A 27,109-nucleotide genomic window follows, 5' to 3' on the forward strand; every position below is an offset into this window, starting at 1 on the left:
TCACAGATCCTCCAGGCACCACAGCACTCCAAAACCACTTTTCAGGATTTAGTATTCCCACTCAGGCTCGGGTTTTGTCCAGAAGTCTCTCCAGAACACCCAAAAGGAGACCCAGGCGAAGCTTCGTGTCCAGTGTTGCTGACCCAAACCGGGCATCTCCGCTCTCTTCCTCCGTGTAACCGTTGAGGCTGGGCGTGTTTCTGTCCAGCCCCGCCCACGACTAACCCTTCACCCGGGTTTTTTGATTTGAGTTATTGGATTCCACATTCACTTAAATAAGTTTGAATGTAGCAGCATTTATATGGTTTATACTAGCTATTCTTAATTTATTTTATCCCTCCTCGTACCCATCCTTCATAACCTGTGTAAAAAAGATCTGTGTACATACCTTTTTTTAATACAGTCAGTTCACATGATTCCACAACTCTGGCGCCTCTGTGTAAGGGAAAGCTCGACAATGGCTCTGATTACCAGGTGCCATGTTATCACCTATAGGCTCATATGACGTCCTCCCACTCTAGCTGCGCATGTGCACCCCCGACGATCATAGGTGCACGTAGGCTCTATCACGTGATGAGCTGTGTCCAATCACAGCTGATCGCATGTAAATAGGAAATGCCGGTTATCGGAGGTCCTCAGAGGGGACATGTACACTGATCATCAGGGCACTGATCATCAGTGCCCTGATTATCAGTGTAGCCCCATCAGTGTCACCTGTCAGTGCCCATAATTGCCACATACCAGTGCCCATCAATGCCACATATCAGTGCTGCCATTCAGTGATAGTCAGTGCTGCCTGTCAGTGCCACCAATCCGTGTCACCTATCAAAAATAAAAAACCCAGTGGTGATTAAATACCACCAAAAGAAAGCTCTGTCTAAAAAAAAAATTATAAAAATTTTGTTTGGGTACAGTGTTGTATGAGCGCGCAATTGTCATTCAAACTGCGAAAGAGCTGAATGCTGAAAATTGGTCTGGGCAGGAAGGGGGTATAAGTGCCTAGTAGGCAAGTGGTTGGGGAATCTTTGCAGAGTCTCTTTTGCTTTGCCTGGACAAGGTATCCCTTTACTAAAATATTTGCATGACACATTTGAGAAGAACTGCTTGGGTTCAATTACCAAAGAATAGCAAATATTCATATTTAGAGTTCAGGTCCACTTTAACCAATTCCCACATGTAGGACGTCATATGATGTCCTCAGTTTGAAGTGGTTATACGGGGGATCCCAGCATCAAAATTTTCTTCTGCCGATGCTCTCTTCAGTGGAAGTGAATGGAATAGCTGAACAGCCATCTGATCACTTCTGCGAGTGGAGGAAAGGTGATTCCCCCCATCATGCCGCTGCAGCGGTCCCAGGTTCTGATATTTGGACTGCAAAGTCCGGGCCTGCTAGGACCAGCGGTGACGGCGGCACTACAGAGAAAGAGAGGAACTGACCGGTTGTCAATTCTGGCTTCGCCTCTTTGTTTAGCTTGCTGTTAGCAGCCATGTAAGCAGCCGATCAGACCAATCTGTGTATGAATGGCTGCATGGGAGACCAGAGAAGAGATCTGGGATCTAAGAGACCCCAAATCCCTCTATAAAGTGAACCTGTCATGGCCCATGCTTTCACAAGAAATGTTGTTCATCCTTTGTAAAAGCAATAAAGTTAAAAAATTTTACATGCAAATGCATAAGTCCCGCACGCTTATAGAAAAAACGGTGTTTGCACACTTGTGAGGTATCAATGCGAACATCAGAGCGAGAGCAATCATTTTAGCTGCAGACCTCCTGTGTAACTCTAAACTGGTAATCTGTAAAGGCTTTTCAAAGTGTTTCCTATGGAGATTTTTAGGTTCCGTAGTTTGGCATGGGCATACGCAGTTTTAAAGTTTTTTACATTTTTAAAATTTTAAAGTGTGAAATATTAGGTATCTGTTTACTTGACATAACATCATATCATCATCTTTTATTTTTTAACAAAAAATTAGGTATTATATAGTGTTTGTGTGAATTAAAATTAATTTAAATGTATTTAAAAAAACAAAAAAAACTGTAAATACCGTGTGACATAAAAAATTGCAACACCCACTATTTTATTCTCCATGGCCTCTGCTAAAAATATATAATGCTTGGGAATTCTAGGTAATTTTCTAGCAAAAATAATACTGATTTTTTTTACATGGAGAGAACCGTTAGAAATGGCCTGGTGGAGAACTGGTTAAGGTTTGGGTTGTAGTACCATATTTGGTGTGATATTTATTTAGAAACAGTGTTATATTAATTTTCATTTGAAATTATACAAGCAATAGGCCACTGTAGGACAAGGGAAGTGTAGTATAAGTTAGACTGGCCATACAGGACTCGTTATTCTCAATCAAAAAAACAAAACAGAAAAAAAAAAAAAAAAAACAGATATTTCCATCCTCACAACTGAGGTTATAAGAGGAATCTTTCCCACTAAGACAATGGAGCTGATTTATAAAAACTGGAGAGTGCAAAATCTGTTGCAACTCTGCATTGAAACCAATCAGCTTCCAGGTTTTTTGTCAAAGCTTAATTTAATTAAGCTGAAGTTAGAAGCTGATTGGCTACCATGCACAGCTGCACCAGATTTTGCACTTACATTAAACTCGACCTATGCTGTGTACTGTTGAAGATGTTTCACTGCTTAACCAAGCAGCTCCTTCATAGCTGAAGAAGCTACTTGGAAACGCAGAAAAACTTCTTTATATTATGTATTAACAACAGCACATAACTAATTATTTAGTTTTTTTATTCTATTTCTAGAAATTTCCATACCCTTGTGCAGTTTATGGTAAGAATATTTTATGAAGACTTGTAACTTACCATTTTTTACATCAGAAATTATGTTTTGCAAAGTTGGGTAATAGCTGCTTTCTGTCTCTTTCAAAATGGCTGCCATTTTCTGAACAACTGGAGCCCGGAGCTACAAGTAAATGTAAATACAAAAAGGTTTCTTGGGGGGAATTAAAAATAAGTAATTTGTGAAAACAATCTCTGTTACCTTACAATACAATATATTTAAAGTATCAATGGTCATAATGTAAAACCATATATTCATTTCTACATGGTATTTCAATTAGTTCTTGCATACGCAGCAAGGTACCATGGAATATGTAGTCCTTAGAAATTGAAAGTAGACAGCAAAGGAAATCTACAAAGCATGCAGGGAATTCAAAAAGCTGTGGAAAGAGATGGCCAGCAGACAGGCAGCACTCAGAACATAAAAGATTTTTAAAGTAAGATTATATTGGATTGTCAAATATACATAATGTGTTGGTTCTGGCCAGCTCAGTGGATTGCTTCGAAAAAGGCCTGGATTCTTTCTTAGATACACAGAATATAACTGGATATAACATTTATAGGTAAAGTTGATCCAGGGAATATCCGATTGCCTCTCGGGGGATCAGGAAGGAATTTTTTTCCCAGCAGGAGCAAGTTGGATCATGCTTTACTGTTTTTTTTGCCTTCCTTTGGATCAACTGGGGGTATAGGATTATAACTTTTTTTTTCTATGAACTGGATGGACTTTTGTCTTTTTTCAGCCAGACTAACTATGTAACTATGTGTGGATTGCTATTAAAAGCTGATAGTATACAATGAAGGTGTATGCTGTGACCGAGGATTATCTTTAAAGCCACATATAACAACATTGCACAGTAAATCAAGCAAACATGACAATAAATATATACCAAACAGTACAGACTCACACGCAAAAGGCAATTCTTCTTTAGAGAGCTTACATTTTTCTAAAAGATAAATATGCAAACTTAGATAATATTTCAATTCTTTAAATTCTATGTACGGAGTATGTAGGTCAGATCCACAAATGGATTAGAGTATTTTCTTTTGGGTCCCAGATTGCTAGAAAGTGCTGCACTTTTTTTTCAGTTGGGTTCTATTAAGAAAAACCTTTTGCAATCAAGAAAATAACAAAGATCTAATAGACAGTCGTACTTGCATCACAATACAAAATGAATACCTATACTTTAAACAAGTGATTTACTCAAAACCTGTAATTATGTTTGAGGCCTCGTTTACACCATACGTGCAGAAAAACTGGTGGAAACGGACACAGATTTCACTTGCAGAGATATCAGTTTTCATGGGCGCTTCAATTAGTTTTGTACACGTTGCAGATTCCAGTGCAGAAAAAAATCAGCACGATACTAGTTCTTTGGTGTGAACAGGGCACATAGAGAACAATTGATTTTGTTGTGCCCTTGCAGGACTCGTGCAGGAAAACGGATGTCTCTGCACCATGGTGTGGACAAGTTCTTAATCTTCTGAGCATCTCCTATCCCAGGAAATGGCCACATACAAGTTAATTGGGGCTTACTGGCCAGGCAGTTTCGGCCTAGAGAACAGCAGCAAAGTTTGTGTCCTGGGAAGATTTTTTTTTTTTAACAACTTCAGGACATCAGAGTTTGGTTAAAAATTATTCATTTTAAAAATACACCATGTTTGATATCAGTTTAACAAGCATAAACACTGAAGTGAAATGAGCATAAAGCAATAAGGATAAAATACTGATGAATATAACCTTAACGTCTGCAGACTTTTGTTGCATTAATCCTTTCCTATACTCATTTGGACAAGGCAGTAACATGAGTAGAGATTTATCTGCTTACATCCAAGTTCTGCCCTAGTCATCCTCTGTCCTCATCCTGTTTGAATGCTCTCCCAGTAGTGGGTAGTCTTCAATGATACAGAGAGAAGCAATAGACTCGCTCTCTGCATCATTTTACTGTGAGTGCAGGATGCAAGGAGTATTCCCCAAAAGAGCAGTTTGGTGACCCTATGCACTGACAATATATTCTCAGTCCTTGGGGTTGAATGACAGTATGTGTTTAGGGAGAGCACTGGAGAACGGTGACTACTGCAGCCAAAGCAGCTGTTTATATCCTCCATTGGGCATCATTACAATGTTTGCCCTGAGCTGTGCTTTAAGTGGCCAGATGACACAAAAGTTATAAAGACAGGTTCAGTGTCCCCCCCTCCATGTGTTCTTTCATGCATTCTGAACATTCAATACCAATGCTATCAAAATAATTACCATTTATAACTGTTGAAAGGGTTAGGATTGTTGAATTGTGTGTAAATTCCGTAAGCCTTTAATAAAACATTTTGGAAAAAATACAGAATGCCATTGACTCCATCCTACAGATGGAAGCACAACAGACTGTTGACCCTAACAGCTGGAAGAACTGGGTATTGAATACAGAGATTTTTCAAAGACAGTCTCTGGGCACTTTGACATTGATCTGATCTTATTTTCTAATCATGTTGTGCATATTCTGCTATTTTATATTTGTCAACAAGGCCTATAGCAACAAGAATACCATCACACTGTGAAGCATGGTGGTGGCTCATTGATGTTTTGGGGGTTAGTGAGCTCTAAAAAGGCATGGGGAATCTTGTGAAAATTGATGACAGGATGAATGCAGCATGTTAACAGAGAATACTTGCAGATAATTTGCATTCTTCTGCACGAAAGCTTTGCATGGGACGTTCTTGGACTTTCCAGCAGGACAATGACCCTAAGAACAAGGCCAAGTTGACCCTTCGGTGGTTACAGCAGAAAAAGGTGAAGGTTCTAGAATAGCCATCACAATCTCCTCACCTTAATATCATTGAGCTACTCTGGGGAGATCTCAAACCTGCAGTTCATGCAAGATGACCAAAGACTTTGCATGACCTAGAGACATTTTGCAAAGACAAATAGACAGCTATACCACCAGTAAGAATTCGCGTCTCTTGGACAACTATTACATAAGCCTGTAAACTTTCATTGATTCTAAAGGGGGCAATACACAGTATTATGAACTTAGGGTATGCAGATTTTTGAACAGGGGTCATTTCATTTGTTTACTTGTTGCCACGTTTTGTTATATGATTGTGCCATGACCTAAAATTGAATATGAAGCCCAAATGAGATAAAATAAATATGTTTTGCCTACGCACTCATTTTTTCTTTTAAAAAAAAAGGTACATATTGTATATAATTCTCCAAGGGTAAGCAAATTGTTGAGCACAACTGTATATTGGTGGTCAGTAGTAAAAATTCCTCTTACATCAGTGTCAAATGGTGACGTGCCCCCTTGCATTGGTGACTTGTGACCAAGTGTCCCCTTACATTGTTGGTCAGTGGCAAAGGGCAACCCTGCATTAGAGGTTAGTGATTACGTGCCCCCTTAGATTGGTGGCCTGTAGAGAAGTGTCTCCTTAGACTGGTGTCCAGTGGTAAAAGTCCCTCTTCCTTGATGGCCAGTGGTACAGTGCATCCCTACATTGATGAACAGTGGTATAGTGCCCTCTTACATTAGTGGTTAGTAACAGATTACTATGAAATAACTGTGGGATAAATCTAGACAGACTGTCCATGATAGGACCATGATGACTATAGAGTACTATATAGTACTAAACATGCGTAATTTATAGTTTTCCAGTAAAAACATGGTCACCAAGTTAGTGGGGCTGTTGATACAAAACTCTCAACTGTACATGTCCATGTCAGCACTATACAGACACTATACAGACAACTGGCGCCAGTCCACCAGCTTACTGTGACTTCATATTTTTGGCACCAACATAATCGGCCAGCACATTGATCAGCGTAATTACAGCCAATTAATCAAACTGGCACACCTGCTAGTTGTGTTTAAAACATGATACTATAATCACGGCTGAGAGAAAGAGAAAGTATATTTTTCGTCAATGCACCTGTGCTTGAACTATGGACTAAGAACATTAACAAATTCTTAACAGGCAGTAATAGAGCTTTAAAACAAGCAACCCCTGACCATTTTAGCTGCTTGTACTGTGAGGTAATTCATTTTCAAAGACTGCATTAAGACTCTGAGGTCATGTTTCAGTCAGTTTCTAACAGAGACACCCGCTGTATGTAATATTAGAGAGCTGGCAGGCTGTCAAAATTCTTGTGCAATCAAAAGAAGTAAAGTCTTGTACTGTGTTAGACCTCAGAACAGCTAAAACCACACCTGACCCTTTTCAGGAACACAACACCCAGCAATGCATGGTAATGTGTTACCGTGTGAAACCAGTTATTAACGATGCAAGCTTTCTAGACCCCTTAGGCTAGGTTCACATCACTGTGACATTTGTTCTGCATGTAGGGCAGCTAATTAATTTCAGTTGGCTACCCTAGAACAGAACTGCAGTGAAAGAAGTCCATGACCATTACTTTGAAATTGCACTGCACAGAAGAGTATGGTGCCGTGGCACAATGTAGGTTGGCGTGCACAAAACACAGGCAGTTGTTTTGGGGTGCCATTTAAAATTAATGGCACTTCTACACATCTGATAAAGAGATGCATGTTTCTCTTGCATGATTGGAACAAATGCAATTCTGTGTGCATTCCTGATGTGCAATAATGTGAACCTAGCCTTAGTTCCCTTCTTCAGGCTTTACACAATTTTCAAAATGGTTTTAGAACCTACATATTGTTACAAATAAACATAAAGAAGAGGAATGAAATGAAACTTATTAAAATACATTTTTCTTAACACAATTGGCTGTTGTAAAGGTTTATAACCTAAACATTCAGTGCTTCCGTTTTGAACTTTGAAGATTAATTTCTCCACAATGCCTATAGCTACAGAGGTGAATAAAGGCTTATTTTAAAGCAGGACATCACTCTCTCAATCAACATAGACTATATTTAATCTGTATGCTGCTAGCATTTATAGATGGGATAATAGGAAAGTATATCATATTCGGCTGTTTTAAACATTTTGCTTTACATTTCTTCAGTTACTTCCTGGTTTCTAGGCCTAGGCAAATGATGTCATACTTCGAAGGAGTCTTCAGGAGGGAAGGAGGGGTTTTTTTTTGCTATGCACACTCTTCTGCTTAAATGCCTGAGCTAAGGGAAGATCAAATCCAGGAAGTTAATGCTACACGATTCATCTGCCATTACTGAAGATGGCCACAGCCAGAATTGCTATGTGCTACTTTTCAAGGTCTCTGCATAATAGTGCTGGTTTGTGGTGCTCAGATGCGATGTACCCGTATGTCATTTTACTTGTACAGACTCGGGGGCGCTTTGCTTCACCAGGCACAGCGCATTGCAGATCCCAGTGCAGAGTTCGTTATGTGAACACATATGAATAATCAATATGATTCATAACAGCTTTGCTTCCTTTACTAGTGAGCTGTGATTGCCCCACAGCTATCACATGATACCTGGGCCAATCACAGAACCCTGTACCATGTGATCAGCTGTAGCCATCACAGATCACTAGTATTCATAAAAAACAGAAGTCACCCCTCCAGAGTAATACAGTGTTTTTACTCTGATGAAAGTATTTAAAATATTGAATAAAAAATTTTATTTATTTATTTTTTTACATACGTTCACCAGTCAGTGTCCCTAATCACCGCCACACCAGTCATATCATGGTGCTGTGCTGTACTGGTGACAGAATGTTAAAAAAAATGTGAAAGAAAAAGTTTTATTTAAACTTTCCAAAAAATTGTGACAAAAAAATTACAACTTTAAAAAAAACTTGCCTCATACTAAATACCCCAGACTGTTCACTTTCCAAAAAGGGGTCATTTGGGGGATATTTGTACTGTCCTGCCATTTTAAGGACCTCAAGAAATGTGATCGGCCATCACTACACCAGGATTTTCGAATATATATATATACCATAGTTAGAGGACACTATAACTTTCACACAGACTAAATAATATACACTTATTGGGATTTTTTTTTTAACAAAGACATGTATCAGGATACATTTTGGCCTACATTTATGAAGAAATTATTTTTTTATTTTTTATATGTGCACTATAACAGAAAATATTGTTTTTTCTTTTAACATTTTCAGTCCTTTTCATTTATATAATAAAAAATAAAAATCTCAGTGGTGATCAAGTACCACAAAAAGAAAGTTTTATTTGTGTGGAAAAATTATCTAAAATTTCATTTGTATACAGTGTTGCATGGCCGAGCAATTTCCAGTTAAAGTAGCAGTGTCAAATAGTAAACAATGGCCTGGTCATAAAAGGGTAAAATTGTCCAGAGGTTAAAGTGTCTTTTCTGCTTGTTCAGCATATGTAAATGTTTTGGTGTGCATAGTGTGGGCACAGGTCTACTTTAAAAATAGATTGCAAAAGTTGGTAGTTTTTCGGTATAGAAGACACATTTCTTATACAGTGCTCAGCATAAACGAGTACACCCCTTTTGAAAAGTAAGATTCTAATCAATATCTCAATGAACACAAAAACTATTTCCAAAATTTTGGCAAAATGGAGTTTTATAGAACATTTGTTTAGCTCATTACGTGAAAGTAAGGTTAATAATATTACTTAGATTACAATATCTTCAGTTTACTTAAATGAGTTGATGCAAAAATGAATACACCCCACAACAAAAACTACTACATCTAGTATTCTGTGTGACCTCCATAATTTGACAAAGCTGGTGACATATTGCAACATCTATCTTTTTCCACTCTTCAAGAACAACCTCTTTTAGAGTCTGGATACTGGAGGGTGATGCTCAACTTGTCTCTTCAGAATTCCCCATAGGCGTTCAATTGGGTTCAGATCAGGAGACATACTTGACCACTGAATCATGTTTACTCTGTTCTTCAGAAATGCAACAGAGGCCTTAGATGTGTGTTTTGGATCATTGTCATGTTGGAAAAGTGCACGATGACCAAGGGCATGGAATAATGGTAGTATCTTCTCTTTCAACATAGAGCAGTACATCTGTGAATTCATGATACCATCAATGAAATGCAGCTTTCCGACAACAGCAGCATTCATGCAGCCCCACAGAAGGACACTGGCACCACCATATTTCACTGTAGGCACCATTCATTTTTCTTTGTATTCCTCACCTTTGCGACACCATACAATTTTGAAGCCACCAGTTCCAAAAACATTTATCTTGGTCAAATCACTCCAGAGTACAGAGTCCCAGTATCCGTCTTCTATTTCGGCATGGGCCCTGGCAAATTCTAGGTGGGCTTTTTTGTGCATGGACTTTAGGAGAGGCTTCCTTCATGAACGACACCCATTCATACCATTCCTCTGCAGTGTATGCCATATTGTGTAACAGGAAATAATCACCCCAGTTTGGTTTTCTAGTTCTTTGGCTAACTGCAGTGAACTTGCATGGCAATTTTCTTTAAACCCTCTCATCAGAAGATGCTCCTGTTGAGGTGTTAACTTCTGTGGACAGCCTGGACGTCTCTGAGATCCCTGTAGTTCCATCTTTGTTAAATTTTCAAATCACTTTTGCTACAGTATTCTGATTGATAAGTAAAGCTTTGCTGATCTTCTTGTAGCTTTCACATTTCTTGTGACATTTCTCTACCATGTGGTGCCATTGCTGACAGCATGAACTGGGAGGGGTTTTTTTTTGTTAAGTAATGCCCTTTTATAATCAACTGTCTGCTGGACACCTGTTTAATGAATAATTAGACTTACCTGTAGTTGAATTCTTGTTAATTAGGATTTTGTCTAAAATTTAGCTTTGCTCCTAAGACTTTCATTGGGGTGAATTCATTTTTTCAAAATAGTCTTGAATTTAAGAAAAAAATTTTTTTTTGTGTGTGCAAATTAACAATTCTTGTTTGCAATCAATGGCTCGCATTTGTGGGAGTATTTTGGAGTATATTGTACCATAGAAAATGTTGATTGTGAAAGGAAGGTAAAGGTTTTCTGACAAATCTGTTGGCATGTACTCATGTATGCTGAGCACTTTATGCATACAGTATACTATCTTGTTAATATATACTATTTAATTTCTTCCTGCTGTACTTATTCCAGTAAAACCTTAATGAAAGACTTCTTTCATAAGTGTAAAAGTCAGTTTTCAAGAAAATAAATTTGAATTAAATATAATTAAAAGTAAATATTGCCACTGAGTAACTGGTGTAAAACCAGACAACTTTATCTATTAGGACAACTAAACAGCAATCTCATAAGTACGGTACTTTACCTACCTGCTCATAAATCCCATAAAGATTATTTCGTCTTGCTTTCCAGAAATCAAGTTCTGATAAAGGTCCTGGATTAAGACCTTTTATAAGAGGCTGTGAGGAATCAGTTTCTATGACATCTCGCACCTGATAGGACCATTTGATAAGCATAGATTCAAATGCATGAAGAGCTCCTCTGTCAATGTAGTTTTCCCTATGAAAAAAACATATGCATCACAAACCACTCGCATACATCCTGAACCAAACAACTATCTTTGTTCAAGCTTATCAAACCTGTTACCGCATGATAAGTGTTTGTGAATACAATACAGCTGGAGCATATGAAGCCCTAAGGTAGAATAAATTACTGGCCTAATTATTGCAGTATGGGTCAGGTGCAGGATATGTATAATCAGCAAATTTTATTGTCTACTGAAACAATCAATATCCAGTAGAAAAGCTCAGATACTGTACACATAAAATTATCATTTTTGGACATTAAAGAACAAATCCAACAAAATGGGTTTATAAATGGATTTTACTACTGCCCAACACCCTAGACAAATCCCCAGTCCTGGCATTACACCTAAACTAGCGCTATCACTAGGCTAAGCGGATTCTAGATGAGTGTGGACAATATACCAGAGTCCAAAAGGCAAAAATATTGGCAGTAGATCTAAACCTTAAAGCTGGTCATACACTGGTTGTAATTAGGTCGATTTGGCAGGTACTGGTCAAATTGCAATCAATGTGTGGTCATTTCTGCTCAACAGAAGTCTATCATTTGATCGACTTCTACCAAAGGGACATGTTGGAAAATTTTCCTTAAGCAGTGGCTGCAGCAAATCAACTGCCAATAATCGTAGTCTGGCAGTGGTGGAAGCCACTGTCAGAATACAATGACCCACCCAGAAGGACAGAAGGAAGGGGGGTGGGGGGGTAATAACAGCATATGGCCAACTTAAATTCTAGGCTGAACCAAGCAAGAGCTAGACATAGATACTAGGGTTGCCCAAGAGGGATCTCTGTACTGCAGAGAGACTGCAAAGGGTTCCCCTATTGGAGTGCAGGGACTACCTAATTGAGGACTTGGGAACAACAATGCAACAGAGGCAGAGTATTTCATCACTACTGGAGACTTTCTGCAAGGAGACCTGGAGGGAATAGCTATAGCCACAAGAGAATGCTGAGAGGTGTATGTGTATCTGCTCCAGAGGCTTGACGCTACATAGGTATGAGAGATCCAGGAAATGGCAGTTTAAATATAGGAAGTAACAATGAACAAGGTGACGAATACTGGGAATTGGAAAAAGCTCTATATCAGTTCAGTAAAGGAAAAAGAGTGTTGTATATGATTTTACTATACAAAGGGCTACAATATGCCTTCAAGTGGGAGAAGGAACGATATTTAAAGTGATCCTAGGAGTGGTAAATTGCCCCAAAAACAAAAAGGATATGCAGCGGGCAAAGGACCTTTTGCCAATAGGTTCCCTGCAGCTGATATTTTCCCCATTATTGATTTAACATACCTTGACCTACACTTAGTCTCTAGGCGAAGGTGCCAATTTAGGTAGAGACAGGGTTTTGTTTATATGTCAGAGCCTCTAGCAAGGAAAACAGTGAGCAGCACAATAGTGACATCATCAAATCTCAATCTAAACATCCTGTGACTAACAGTCAGAGGCAATATTGCCTTACAAGTACAACTAATGGTTCCTGTTTGACAAGTCTAAATCTACTTACTATGTGATGAAAAAACATAATTAAACCAAAAACTCCTTTTACTTTTCCTGACAGGATCAAATACTCTTTATATGTGTCTCACATGCTCCCCCTCCAAGACACTGCAGGTCACAGTGGGAGGGATGCAGCAACAGAGATAGTGATTCCAGAAGGCAGTGGGCAGAGCTAGATTTTATAAATAAAATATTTCTTTGAGTTCTGGTCCCTTTTAAGTTCTCTGAGATCTAAACCCCAACTGGATTACTTTTTGTTTCCTAAACACAGCTTTTCATAAACAATCACTCTTTTCACTATTTACATAGTTACATAGTTAGTCTGGCTGAAAAAAGACAAAAGTCCATCCAGTTTAAAAAAAAAAGTTATAATCCTATACCCACAGATGATCCAGAGGAAGGCAAAAAGAAACCCAGCAAAGCATGATGCAATTTGCTCCTGCAGGGAAAAAAAATCCTTTCTGATCCCCTGAGAGGCAATCGGATATTCCCTGGATCAACTTTACCTATGAATGTTAGTAACCAGTTACATTCTGTGTATCCAAGAAAGAATCCAGGCCTTTTTTAAAGCAATCCACGGAGTTGGCCAGAACCAACTCTTGAGGGAGTCTATTCAACATTTTCACAGCTTTCACTGTCAAGAAAACTTTCTGTGTTTGGAGATTATATTTCCTTTTCCTTCAGATGTAAAGAGTGCCCCCTTGTCCTATTTGTTATTCTTATTACAAGTCAATGCTGCTAATCTCTTCTTATATAGTACAGTCACTTCTGGTCTACATGTGCTCGCTCCAGCATTGACTACACATCATTGCTCAGAACCATGCCTGCATAATGTGTGTTGGTGCAGCTGTATATAATCTTTAACAGGGGTGTGTGTTAATAAAGGGGAAATGCAGAAGTACCAGAATACCAGGTTATTCTTTTATTGAAAGCTCAATATTTAAACATATTTAGAAAAACAATACAATTTGCAGCAACATGGCTATTGCATGCTTGTATGAAATTTTAGTGATTTGATTTACCGTATTTTTCGCCGTATAAGACGCACTTTTTCTTCCCCAAAACTAGGGGGAAAAAGTTGGTGCGTCTTATACGATGAATAGAGAGAGAATCCGTGAGGCGCGGCCACGGCCGTAGGAAAGGCCGCGGCTTTGGCCTATCTCTGGAGCGGTCGGCCATCTTGGTACACCCGGCGGTGCGCGCTGACGTCATCACCCCCTCTGCTTGTGGATCAGCAATGGGCAAACTACGGGGCGGACAGGATGTAGGCGGGGCAGCGTGACGAACTCCTCTCCTCTCACAGTCCGCCCTGAAGACCGGAACGCGCGGAGCAAAGGTAAGTGAATTGACACAATATGGGGAATGAATTACTATGGGGGATGAATTACTATATGGGGGATGAATTACTATATGGGGGATGAATTACTATATGTATTGGGTTCAGAATCTTTTTTTTCTAGATTTTCCTCCTTTAAAATTGGGTGCGTCTTATATTCCGGAGCGTCTTATATGGCGAAAAATACGGTAGATCTTGCTTTCTAGGAGATTCTTTTAAGACATACAGGGGTTGGACAAAAATATGAAAATGCTACAAGATTTGCAGGTGTGAAAGGGACCACATGTTTCGCATTGAAAGGGGAAATGATGTAACATTCTTTTATTTTGCTGTGTGATGAGATACCTAGCTAACAGGTGGGAAGCCTTATTTTCATCATTCACTACATGCGCTGCTAGTGATATGGAGTCATGTCAGCGCTTACTAAGTTTCAAAGAGGGCAAATTGTTGGCGTCCGCTTAGCTGCTGCCTCTGTGGCTAAATTTGCCAATTTGCAATTTCGTGAGGTACAGTATAAAAAGTTATGACGACATATTCAGCTTCCAGGAAAGAGTAGTTTTAAAAGCATAAGCGCAGTCAACTGACCGAAAGAGACAAAAAGGACATTGCGCAGGATTGTGACCCGGAAATCAACTGCTGCAGAAGTGACTGCAGAGCTCAATCTCAGTCTTCCAAAATCCAAAAACTGTGCAGAGGGAACTCCATAAGCAAAACATTCATGGGTGAGCTGCAATTGCCAAACCACTAGTGACTGATATTAACGCTCAGAAGAGAAGAGAGTGGTGCAACACCTATAAATCGTGCACGATCGATCAATAGAAGACTGTAATATGGTCTGAAGAATCAAGCTTCATACTGCACCCAACCACCAGAAATGTTTACTTGCGGCAAACACCATCCCAAGCTAATGGCCAGGACTCTCTTGTGCAAATGGTAAAGCATGCTGATGGCATAATCATGGTTTGGGCAGCCATATCTTGGTATCATGCAGCCCCATCCTCATCTTGAAAGGTAGAGTCACTGCCAGCAACTATGTACAAATTTTGGCTGACCATGTGCACCACATTGGGCAGACATTGTTTCTTGAAGACAGTGCTCTTTACCAAGACAATAATACTCTGATTCATACAGCTGGTGTTGTCAAATCGTGGTTTGACGAGCATGCAGATGAAGTCTCACACCTTCCCTGGGTGCCAGTCACCGGACCCAAATATCATAAAGCCACTATGGTCAATTTTGGAGAGGGATTGTTTTAAGTCTCTGGTATCTCTGCGAGAACTGGAAGAATTTTTGCATAAAGAGTGGTATCAGATTCCATTATTCAACATCCAAGACTTTTTATTAATACTTTTTGTTAATACTCAGAAGAATTCAGGCTGTTTTGGATGCCAAAAGGTGGTTCAAAACCATATTAGGGAACGATTTTGTTCTTTTACCTGGCGTTTCCATAATTTTGTCCAACCCCTGTAAATAGAAAGCTCACTTAGGCCAAAAACAACAGCTTTCAATCAACTCAGAGGATAAAGAAGTTTATCAACAGCAGTGAAGAACAAAACTTGACCCTAATCAAAAATAGAAAATATTATCTTACTTTTTCATTGGACACAGCTGGTTTAATTCTTTTGTGGCAATTTTGCTAGGCAGAGGCAAAATGGTGTTTCCAGACAGAAGTCCTTTCACTATGAGTATCTTGTTCTTCAGAGTCTCCACATGATGCGCCATGTCTTGTGAAATGACACTGGCTGGGGCCTTGGGATACTTCTGAAAAAGGGTAGGCATCAAAACCTGATGGAAAAAAGACATGCATTATACAACCAAACTTTTTCTACAACACGGGGAGCTAAGGAACCACCTCCAGATATTATTATATAAATAGATATTAATTTATCCAATATACAGTTGTGTTCAAAATAATAGTGTGTTGAAAAAAGTGAATAAAGCTTAAAATCCTTCTAATAGCTTTTATTTACATACACACAAATGCATTGGGAACACTACACATTCTATTCCAAATCAAAACATGAAGAAAATATATCAAATTTGTGTTGTTCCTCTAAAAAAATTAAGAAAAGTGAATATTAGACTGTTCAAAAAAATAGCAGTGTTTGTATTCTTCTTTACAAACTCAAACATTCACTATATAAACTGAAAAATGTTTGAAGATTTTGTTTTCCTTTGAATCACTTAATTAATATTTAGTTGTATAAGCACTGTTTCTGAGAACTGCTGTACATCTGTGTTGCATGGAGTCAACCAACTTCTGGCACCTGTGAACAGGTATTCCAGCCCAGGATGATTGGACTACAGTTCTTCTCTATTTCTTGGTTTGCATTTTTGATGTCACCCCACACGTATTCTATTGGATTAAGATCCGGGGATTGGGATGGCCACTCCATAACGTCAATCTTGTTGGTCTGGAACCAAGATGTTGCACGTTTACTGGTGTGCTTGGGGTCATTGTCTTGTTGGAAAACCCATTTCAAGGGCATTTCCTCTTCAGCATAAGGCAGCATGACCTCTTCAAGTATTCCGATGTATTCAAACTGATCCATGATCCCTGGTATGCGATAAATAGGCCCAACACCGTAGTATGAGAAACATCACCATATCATGATGCTTGCGCAACCATGCTTCACTGTCTTCACAGTGTACTGTGGCTTGAATTCAGTGTTTGGGGGTCGTCTGACAAACTGTCTCCGGCCACTAGACCCAAAAAGAACAATCTTACTTTCATCAGTCCACAAAATGTTGCGACATTTCTCTTTAGGCCAGTCAATGTGCTCTTTGGCTAATTGTAACCTCTTCAGCACATGTCTTTTTTTCAACAGTGGGACTTTGCGGGGGCTTCTTGCAGATAGCTTGGCTTCACATAGGCATCTTCTAATTGTAACAGTACTCATTTAACTTTAGACCTTCTTTGATTTTCCTGGAGCTGATTGTTGGCCGAGTCCTTGCCATTTTGGCTATTCTTCTATCCATTCAAATGGTAGTTTTTCGCTTTCTTCCACGTCTTTCAGGTTTTGGTTGCCATTTTAAAGCATTTGCGATCATTTTAGCTGAGCAACCTATCATTTTCTGCACTTCTTTATATGTTTTCCCCTCTCCAATCAACTTTTTAATCAAGGTATGCTGTTCTTCTGAACAATGTCTGGAACGACCCATTTTCCTCAGAATTTCAGAGAGAAATGCACTGTAACCAGCATGTACAACATTTGCTGCCTTCCTTCCTTAAATAAGGGCAATAATTGCCACCTGTTTTTCAAACAATGAATGACCTCACTAATAGAACTCCACACTGCTATTATTTTGAACATGCCGCTTTCAATTAGTGATTCAATTACACAGTATCAGCAGCATGCATGTCATGACTGTTGGGTCTGTTGGATTTCTATTACTCTACTACACCTGCTAGTAAATTATTTGCCATTTAGAAATAACATTTCTACCAAAAACAGTGATTGATCAGGTTAGTGATGTCTGACTGCTATTATTTTGAACACAACTGTACATATCTTAAGCACATTTTTGTCCCTGTATACAAATTATAGAGGATAAACCTCCCTAACAAGGATGCAGAAAGCTTTAAAAACCTGCCATGGGTTCTAACCTTCCTTACACTATAAAAAATAAATAAATAAAATATTGTGCCCTTAGACATACTCTAACTTCCAACCCATAAAGAATTCTGTGAAGGATACTGTAATTAATTAGATCTTAAAATGAGAAGTATAGACAAAGCTATTTTAGCTATACCTCTCCTATGGATCACATGAGCGCACTTAGTTCTGCACCCTATGAGCCATTTTCGCAGCGGTTAGGATCGACCCCAATGCCTGGACTGGCAGTTGGCTGTCAAGGTCCTACCTTTCTTCAGAGCTTGTGCATCTCCATGAGCTGGCATCCATCTTGGTTTTCTGCAAAGCATGGTGGGAACCTTTATGCCTTCAGGCTTCTGCGGCTCCTCCTCAGAAGGGTGTGGTTGAGCACATTTAAACCTCCTGTCTGCAAGTGTGCGCTGCACTTGTGTCCTGTATGTTGCCCTGTTGCAAGCTCTTGTGTTGTTCCCATTGCTCTCCTAGTAACCGACTCGGCTTGGACAAGACTACTCTCTGCGTTAACCCTTTAACTGACCTCCCGTTGCTGAACCCGGCCCGTGACCTGAGTATTCTTTGCCTACCGTCTAGTACTGTCTGCTCCGTTGTTATTGACCCGGCTTGTCTGACTACTCTACTCGTGTTCCCATCTAGCTCCCACCAGCTGTACGCCATTGGCGGCAGTCGTTATCGCAGCTGGGGTCGCTCGGGGGCCGCGACCTGGTCTCAGGCTGCGTCAAGTCCATCCCCACCATCAGGGGCCCTGGTGAAGGGTAGCCTGGGGCTTAGACTCCGCGCCCTGAGGGACTCTGGTCTGTGGGTAGTGGCTGTCGTCAGTCGCAGCGTGACCGTACCATAGGCCTGCCTGCCCATTCCAGCGTTCCTGCCCTGACATTGGCTCACCCACTCAAAGAGCTTCTGAGAGGCTGAGACAGCTGCTCCCGCTCCCCTCCACAGCACAGCGTTCAACTGAGCACCAGAAGGGCAGAGCATCTCACCGGCTCTCTGCAGATTGAAGATCGAGAACTGAGCAATCATCAACAAACTAAATCATCAACATTGAGTCGCTCTGAATTGGATCATTTCATTATATGTATTTGACATTATATGTATTTGACATTTTTCTGTGTTGCTATAAAAGCAATTTTAAACAACAAATAAAGTTATTTTAAACTCCACTTAAACAGCCAACAGTTAAATCATACACCACTTCTTTATCTGTTAAAAATGTATTTATGTCTATTCAGTCCTGAGATTTACATAGTCCTGCTAGACTGTACACCCAGGAAATGACCCGTCTTCTCTGCTGCAGCAAAGCAATAAAGATTGGTCACCTCATTGATCCCAGCCTGTGCTTGGACAGCGGCTGAGCAGTAGTGCCTTACCCCTCAGCTCACACTACTCTTTCCTTCTGTTAGCATGTTCCATGCTGCACATTTGACTGGCTCCTAGTCCGTATTACGCGAAGATGATACTCAGACAATTACAGGTACTACATTGGTTGTATTTTCAAATATAGTTTTTTTATGAATACATAATGACTAATATTGGTTTTTTGTATTTTAATATTTGTCCTGAGTTAATCTTTAATGCTTTCTAGGGAACTAAATCAACTTTAACCTTTCACTTTAAATCCTACAGCTTTGGTCAACAACCTTAATCTGAGATTTATATAATCTCCAGCAGCTAGATTCATCAGGATTTTCACCCTGCAAGTGCAAGCCTGATAGCATGATATGTGCAGTGCAACCTCCTTCCCATGCTCCAGTGGAGTGGATTTACTAAAGAATAGACTGTGCACTTTGGAAGTGCAGTTGCACTCGATTTCTCTAGAGTTTGGTAAATGCAGTAAAGCGCTGTGGATTTCCATCATACAATCATGTGCAAACAAAAATACTTTTTTTTTTTTTTACATTTTTTTGCACGTGCTTGGCTATTCTTTACAAAGTGACGGTTTACCACATTACATTTACTAAAAAGAGCGCAACTACACTTGCAGAGTGCATAGTCCATTTTCCTTTAGTAAATCAACCACCATGTGTGCAAGTCAGGCTACAGTAAGATCACACGAACACAATACCATGCAGGATATATACAGTATTAGAGCCAGACAGACAAGTAGGCTGCAAACTCTGACAGCATGAGCATAACCTTAAAGGGGGAAGGAGGTGGGGGGGGGGGATTAACAAAAGGGAAATATATTAGTTGTGTGGTGTATATACTGGTGCATTTTCTGTGCAACAAATTAACAATTTTAGATGACAAGTTCTAGGTGGTGTTGCAACAGCCACAGCAAAACACATTGTTACCCCCTTCATGACCAGGCCATTTTTTGCTATTCAGCACTGTGCTACTTTAAGGGGCAATTGAAAACTACATGCCGACAGCTGCAAAGGCTGCCAGAACTTGTAGTGTTCTCATTCACAGAACACTGAAAATGAGTGATTTGGCCGGGAGGGCGGAGACCCGCACGGCTATGGTTTTATTCTTTTTTAAATTCGACAGCTATTGAGGAGGGAGAAAATCCCCCACTAGCTGTCAAAGAGGAGCCCCACAAGGCCATACTTTCATGTTACACCCTGAAAGGTGAATTTATCCTTTAAAAATGGATCAATTTTGTCTCATTTCTTGAAGCTCTAAAATGCCAGGACAGTACAAATACCTCACAAATGACCCCTTTTTGGAAAGCAGACAGTCCAAGGTATTTAGTAAGAGGCATGGCGAGCTTTTTAAAGTTGTAATTTTTTTGTCACAGGTTTTTGGAAAAGTAAGAAATTGTTAAAATTGTGAAAAAAACTAAATTTTATTGAGTGACCTATTCAGTGCAGTAGCATCATATGACTAGTGTGGTGGTGATCAGGGATACTGGCTGGTGACAGTATGCAAAAAAAAAAAAAAAAAAATTTTTTTTTTCCTTTATTCAATTTTTTAAACTTTTCTTTTTTTACACATTCATCATTCATCAGAGCAGTTCAGTTTTTTTAATATGGCTATTGTTTTTACAGTGGTGAGCACTGTAAAAGCAATAGTTTTAGCTGTCATGAATGGGTTAACATTCATGAACAGCTTTCTTAAGGATGTAATCTGTGATTGGCTACAGCTAATCACACGGTACAGGTAGCCAGGTGCCAAGTCATTGCTGTGGGCCAATCACAACCATAAGTAATCTGTTCATGTACCAGTAATTGTAATCCACCAGACACACAGATGAGCAAGCTGGTGATAATTAAGAGCAGCTCAAAGCTGGTGTACAGGTGGAGGGGGGGGGGGGCTGTGTGTTCATTGCTAATATGTTTGGGTTTTACTTGATTGGTTGCTAGGACAAAGGCTCCCCACGTCTTAGCAACCAATGAGGCACATCACACTAAACTGACTGCGGACGGATCCCAATGGGGAATTCTGAAACACTAGTCCCCATCAGGTCTGCATTTGCAATGACAGTGGAAAGATTCCATGACCGCTATTCTGTCAAATAGTGGCTTTGGAATACACCCACTGCCATCCGCTGTCAATCATAAACAGGGTAGAACTGATGAGGAACTTGTATCAGAGCTCCCCACCAGGCTCTGGCCACCTGACAACTCAAATTCATGCCTGCTGTAGCCAGGTGAGACAAGTTCCCCATCAGGTCTGCCTTGCCTGTTGACAGCACACAGCAGTGAGTGGATTCCAAAAATCTGCCCACTGCTATGCACTGTCAATCAAAAGTAAAGTGGACCTGATAGGGAGCTAATCACTTAGTTCTCCATCAGACTCTGCCCTCATCTAGTTTAAAACTCATCACCCATAAGTCTGAGGCACAGTGGCCAGGGAATGACGGAATGAGTGCAGTGAGGGAAGAGTTCCCAGTATGGTGCTGGCATTGACAGATTCAGGAACAAGTCCTTGGAATTCAAAAAAAGGGGTCTAATGTAGGCCATACATGGGTCAAATTCCGAATGAATTTTCATTAGAAGAGACCAACCAAGCCTTCAATTTCAGCTCGTTGCTAAAGAAAAGAATTTTGCGTGGCGGGGAATCTTTTTTAATTTCCAGGTCACAACTCATGCTCATTTCCTTTTTTATTATATTTTTCACACGATTTTCCCATCATTGATTAGAAATTCATTCATTTTTTTTTATTTTCCAACATTCCCAATCACTCAAATTTGATGGCTGCACGAAAATCGTCTGATTTGCTGCAACCCAATAATGGTGTGAAATTCGAAAGAAAATTCTTAGTTACGACATTATACAGGGCCTTGAGAACTCGAGATCAGCACTACCAACTACAGGTCCGGATTAAAAAGAAATTCCGATAAAGCTTTAATGCAAAAAAACAAAAAACATTTACACACACACACACACACAATTATATATATATATATATATATATATTTTTTTTTATTACACACACAGATACATACATATGTTTTCACTCTGTAAAAGGAGAAGAATGCCCAGAAATTCCAGTGTACTGTTTTTGGTTGCTTTTGTTTATTTTAAAACAGAAGGTAGCGAAATGCTATTTGACTGCCTGGCATCTATACTGGGGCAATTATTTTTTTTCTGATGCAAAAGACTTTATTAAACTAAACTAACCAGTTTACTCAATAAGGCAAGGGCAAAAAACATTGATTTAAACTGCTGTTACCATTTGCAAAAGTCAGAACATTTGTATTATGTGAGAAAAGTAATCTGAAACCTGGCTGGTACAAGTAGTGATAATTTGTACATTATCACTAATCCCCTCATTTTCCAAGTTAATAAGCTTTAACAAATTTAACAACAGAATGCATTCAAAAGACAACACACAGTAACACACAGCAACAAGATTTTATCTTTTGTTAGTCTGATTACAGAAAAATCTGACAGTTTACTGCACTTTGCAGATAGTCACACTCATTAATTAAAAGAAGGAGATTTTAATACTCATATGGCTATTACCAAATAATGACCATTGTGAAATTCACAATAGCATCCAATAAATAACTGAAATTTGGAGGCCTTTAGTATGCTTGTATAGTAAATATGCGAATGTTATCATTGCTTTATTTCAAATAGCATAAGCCAGTCAAGTATTTGCATTTTACATTGAAAATTAGAGTCTGAAATAATTTACAGCACTTAATTCTTGTCAATCATGAGACTGAAGTGAAACCAGCTCAACCAAACAAATGTGCAAATTCACCACCATAACAACCAGTAATGAACTTATGTCTAGCGGCTTATAAAGGCCAAGAGGAGCATTTGGATAAGCCAGCCCTCACACTATAAAAGGTTGGGTTTCCAGCAGCCATACTGACAATGTGATAGGGAATGCCTATGGAGTGCTGCTGAGAACATGCAGATTAGGTCCTAAGGAAGAAGGGAGGAGGACAACGGTCTCTGAAACAAGACAAAAAGGGCAGAAACACGACCTATGATAGTACTACATGCTAAAAACTGGTCCAGACCAAGCATTCTGTCACCCGCAATCACTAGTTTTTTAAGTTTTTATTTTATAATTTACAGAATTACTTTTTGTATTTGTTTTAAAAGTTTACATTTTTATTTCCTTGTAATGTCATATTTGCCCTGGTCAAGCAAACAAGTGCAGGGAAAGCAAGGCTGTATCTAAAATACTTCCCAATCAATCATATCCTTGGATGTCAAAAGATGTACCCACTGGCTGGAAGTTTGGCTGAAAAGCTGAATTTTAATACCCTGTGGTGAGTGAGGACTTGCAGCGTTTTGGGTGCACAGGATGAAGCAGTATAGTGTTGCAATTATAAGGCAACTTTTAAATAAACTGTCAGCAACAACTACCCGATGCATTCTAATCACCCCAAGCTAAAATGTATAATATATAAAAAAAAAAAAAAAAAACCTAGACTCTACAAGATGAGTTTTTTTTTTTTAAGGCAAGGCTTCCTATTAAACCGAATACCTAATCTATCAGCCCATGTGATGACGTCACAGGCTAAGAAAAAAGGCTTTAGCTTCAGGTTGAGGAAAAAGACTTTGTGGAAATATACAATTGGGCAAAGAAAGCAATAAGGGAATGCTAATAGATACTTTAAAATGTACACCTGTGCCAGCCTATGGACATTAAACATTTCACTGCTCACATTTTTAAATAAAACATTTTAAACCTGAAGATTACCTAATATTTCCGGCAAGCTGAGATCCTGAAATGGTGGTACTTTAATTTTTTTTAAGTGACAAGATTTTAGTGCAATGGTTTATCAAACACATAATTTCACTATAGTTAGTTATTTTAGGGCACACAAGTGCAACATATTACCATTCTTTTTCTTTTTTGAGAATATAATAAAAGATGAGGTTGCACCAAAAAAAAAAATGGATACCCAACATGCCATGCCTTACAGCAGAACTCCAAGCTGGTCCAAATTATTTACTTCACTAATAGATGCAGTGGCTGTGAAAGCTGTATAAATTGTATGTAAGCTACATACAGTATAGAGCGCTGCTGTCAGCTACATACAGTATAGAACACTGTTTTCCAGCAGCAGGACAAACACTTCCCTTCCCAGTCCTGGAACAAAGGTAAGTCGAACAGCTACAAGTCGGCTTGTCAGAATTACAGACATAGTTTGTAAAACCCTCCTGCTGCTACCAACGCATAACATACAGTGAAATGTATGACTTATGGCAGCAAAATGGTTAAATTATTTCCATACAATAAAAGATTTACATCTGTAATTTCACCAGGTGAAAATGGAGGGAAAAAAATCCTAAAAAAGAAATCAAATGCAGCCAGCACATCTAATGATTGGTAAGCTGCAATATGTTACATTTTTGGTTTTGGGTTCAATTCAGCTTTAATCGTCTTTGTTTTAAAATTGAAAAACAATTTCTCTACAATGCGTGTAACTACAAAAGGTGAATTAGGGTTTGTTTTAAAGTGCTTTTACAGATGTTCGGGAAATGGTAATAATTTACTTTGCATAGTTTGGCCACAGGTACATTTACAAAGTTCTGCACCCTGGATAGCATTAGGAGTTCACCGCCCAATTAAATTTGTTGTTTCTTAATACTTCCATAAAATTGTTTAAATTTATATTTCCCCAGCTTGAGCCCTTGACTGGTCCCTGTAACTCACAACCTGTATCTAGAATATCTAGAGAGGCTGCTGTAGATAGATTAAAAGGTATTTTTTCATTTATCTTAAAAAGATATGCTTGTATGAAACAATCAGATGAGTAAATATTTGCTTTGGGCTCAGCATCTATTATGAAACTTTGAGTAATAACCATGGGGAGATGTGTTCCTGGAGAGGACTGTTGTGCATACCATTCATTAGTTAGGATTTCCACACACTTGTTTATTGGGCTGTCTTAGTAACAGACGAGAGTCAACGCTAGACTATGGCGACACCAATAGCTGGTAATAAAATACCCCTATTAATAACAGACCTAGCCACAGACATAACCCACTTCAATGCAAGTGTCTCACTGATTAAATATAATTACAGATGACAAAATTCAATGTTTACATCATAGATAGAATTAGGATGATAATTAATAAAATGATAGCTGAGAAATTTTATATAAAATAAAAATGAACACTGTTAATGCCTTAGTTTCACATGAGACCAGTTTCCATCACTGTGAAACTGTAAACCTTCAATTAAAGAGTAAATGTTTGCTGGTTTGCAAGAAGTGTAATATGAAGTTATGGAGTGACGCCAAAGGAAGCTCAAAACAAAAAAGGAACTTTGTTCACTAAAAATTAACAAAAAGGTATAAAATGATTGCAGATACAGAACCTTGCACATTTCAAATGAAGGTGCATGGCTTGAATCACATAACACCACAGAAAAGGTCTCTTAACAAGTATTTAAAAGGATGCTGGCAGTAATCCACATTAATTCTAATTTAGTTACTGAGCAATATAGGTCCAATGGTTATTGACAATGACACAGAAAACAGGCAATCTGCCAATGGGCATCAACACTCCACATTTGGATGGTGATTACTTTGGTTAGAGAGTTACTACCGCTGTCAGTATATCACTGACTGCCTAGGAGATCTGAATGTCTGACTTTTATAGAAATAAAGTTGAATTAGGACCTATTAGCAGTGGTGTATTGCTTCAGTTTCCATTTTTTCATACATTACACTACAAGCCAAGGAGACCATGGAGATCCTCTGGAGTGTAGAAGCTGCCTGCCTAGGAACAGAACATTTACATCAACATCAATACTTTAAGATAGCAGTACCAGAGAGATAACCCAGGGGTTCACTGCCAACTTTCCTCAACTGAGAGGTCTGAAAAAACTGTAACCTGGAATCTCCAGGGATGGTTCTATGCCACAAAATCTTGGGAGTGGGTACACTACTGTCCCTTTAATGGACAGATAGTGTTGTTTCTTCCATAGCTACTGTGATGCCTTTGTGCCATCTGCCTAATAACCAGAGTGGCTGCTTGTCCATAGAATATTTAGGAAAAGCTCAGGGTAGACATTGAGCTGCAGTATTTTGGAGTGCGGGTAACTATGAGTAGCAGTAACAGAGTTGAAACAAGTAATAGGTAAAGAAGAAATTTCCTTACAAAGCGTTATCAACATGATGCCAATTCCTCTTCCCCCATTCCCTTCAGCTTTATAGAAAATGGAAGGAAATGATGGAAAACAAAAAATGCAACAGAAATGTATGAAAAGGATTGTATCACTTATTCATACCATGGTTTATAATGCACAGTCATGCACTGCATATGTGCTTTGCAATTCATTCTTAACCAGATCTGTGCCACCCTATAGCAGAAATACTGCTACAGGGCAGCACGGCTGCGCAAAATCACAGGGTGATCTCCAAGTATCTCCGACGGGGGAGAGACCTGTATGTAAACAATACAGATCTTTCCCCTGTCAGCTGCTATACACTGCTTTGTATAGCTCTACATAGCAGAGCCATACAAAGCAGTGTGCTTACAGTGAAGTGCACACATCCCCCATAGTGAAACAGCACACAGTTAACCCTTTGATTGCCCCAGATGTTAACCCCTTCATGCCCAGTGCCTTTAGTACAGTGTCAGTGCTTTTTATTAGCACTGATCACTGTATTGGTGCCACTGGGGATATTAGTGACACCAAGTCAGTTCCCCCCCAGTGTTAGAATGCCCACCGCAGTCCGGTAGTCCTGCTACAAGTCACTGATCGCTATTAAAAAAAAAAAAAAATTCCAGTATATATAAACGCCATATGTAAGTGCTCTAAATCTTTTAAGTAAACTAATTAATTTACACGTATTGGGATTTTGTTTTAACGAAGACAAGCAGCAGAATACTGTACATGTTGGCCTAAATTTATGATGACATTTTATTTTTTTAAATTTGTTTTACTGGACACGTTTAATAGCAAAAAGTCAAAAATATTGTTTTTTTTCTCAAAATTGTCTTTTTATTTATAGCGCAAAAAATAAAAAAGGCTATTAAATACCACCGAAAGAAATCTCTATTTGTGGGAAAAAAAGGACATAAATTTAATTTGGGTGCAGCCTTGC

The 27,109-nt window shown here is 39.0% G+C and overlaps 1 protein-coding gene across 1 annotated transcript in view; it reads right to left on the reverse strand.

Annotated features, from left to right (window-relative positions):
• DNAH11 (dynein axonemal heavy chain 11) overlaps nucleotides 1-27,109 on the reverse strand; it is a 363,722-nt gene that overhangs the window by 325,210 nt on the left and 11,403 nt on the right. The window contains exons 4-6 of the mRNA XM_089673152.1: nucleotides 15,623-15,816; nucleotides 10,984-11,173; nucleotides 2,830-2,929 (exon numbers count right to left, since the gene is read on the reverse strand). Of these exons, the coding sequence (XP_089529278.1) occupies nucleotides 2,830-2,929; nucleotides 10,984-11,173; nucleotides 15,623-15,816 (484 nt within the window). The remainder of the gene's footprint in view (nucleotides 1-2,829; nucleotides 2,930-10,983; nucleotides 11,174-15,622; nucleotides 15,817-27,109) is intronic.

Source organism: Staurois parvus, unplaced genomic scaffold, assembly GCF_062004578.1.
Source record: "Staurois parvus isolate SC_StPar_1 unplaced genomic scaffold, SC_StPar_1.0 ptg000136l, whole genome shotgun sequence".
NCBI lineage: Eukaryota > Metazoa > Chordata > Amphibia > Anura > Ranidae > Staurois > Staurois parvus.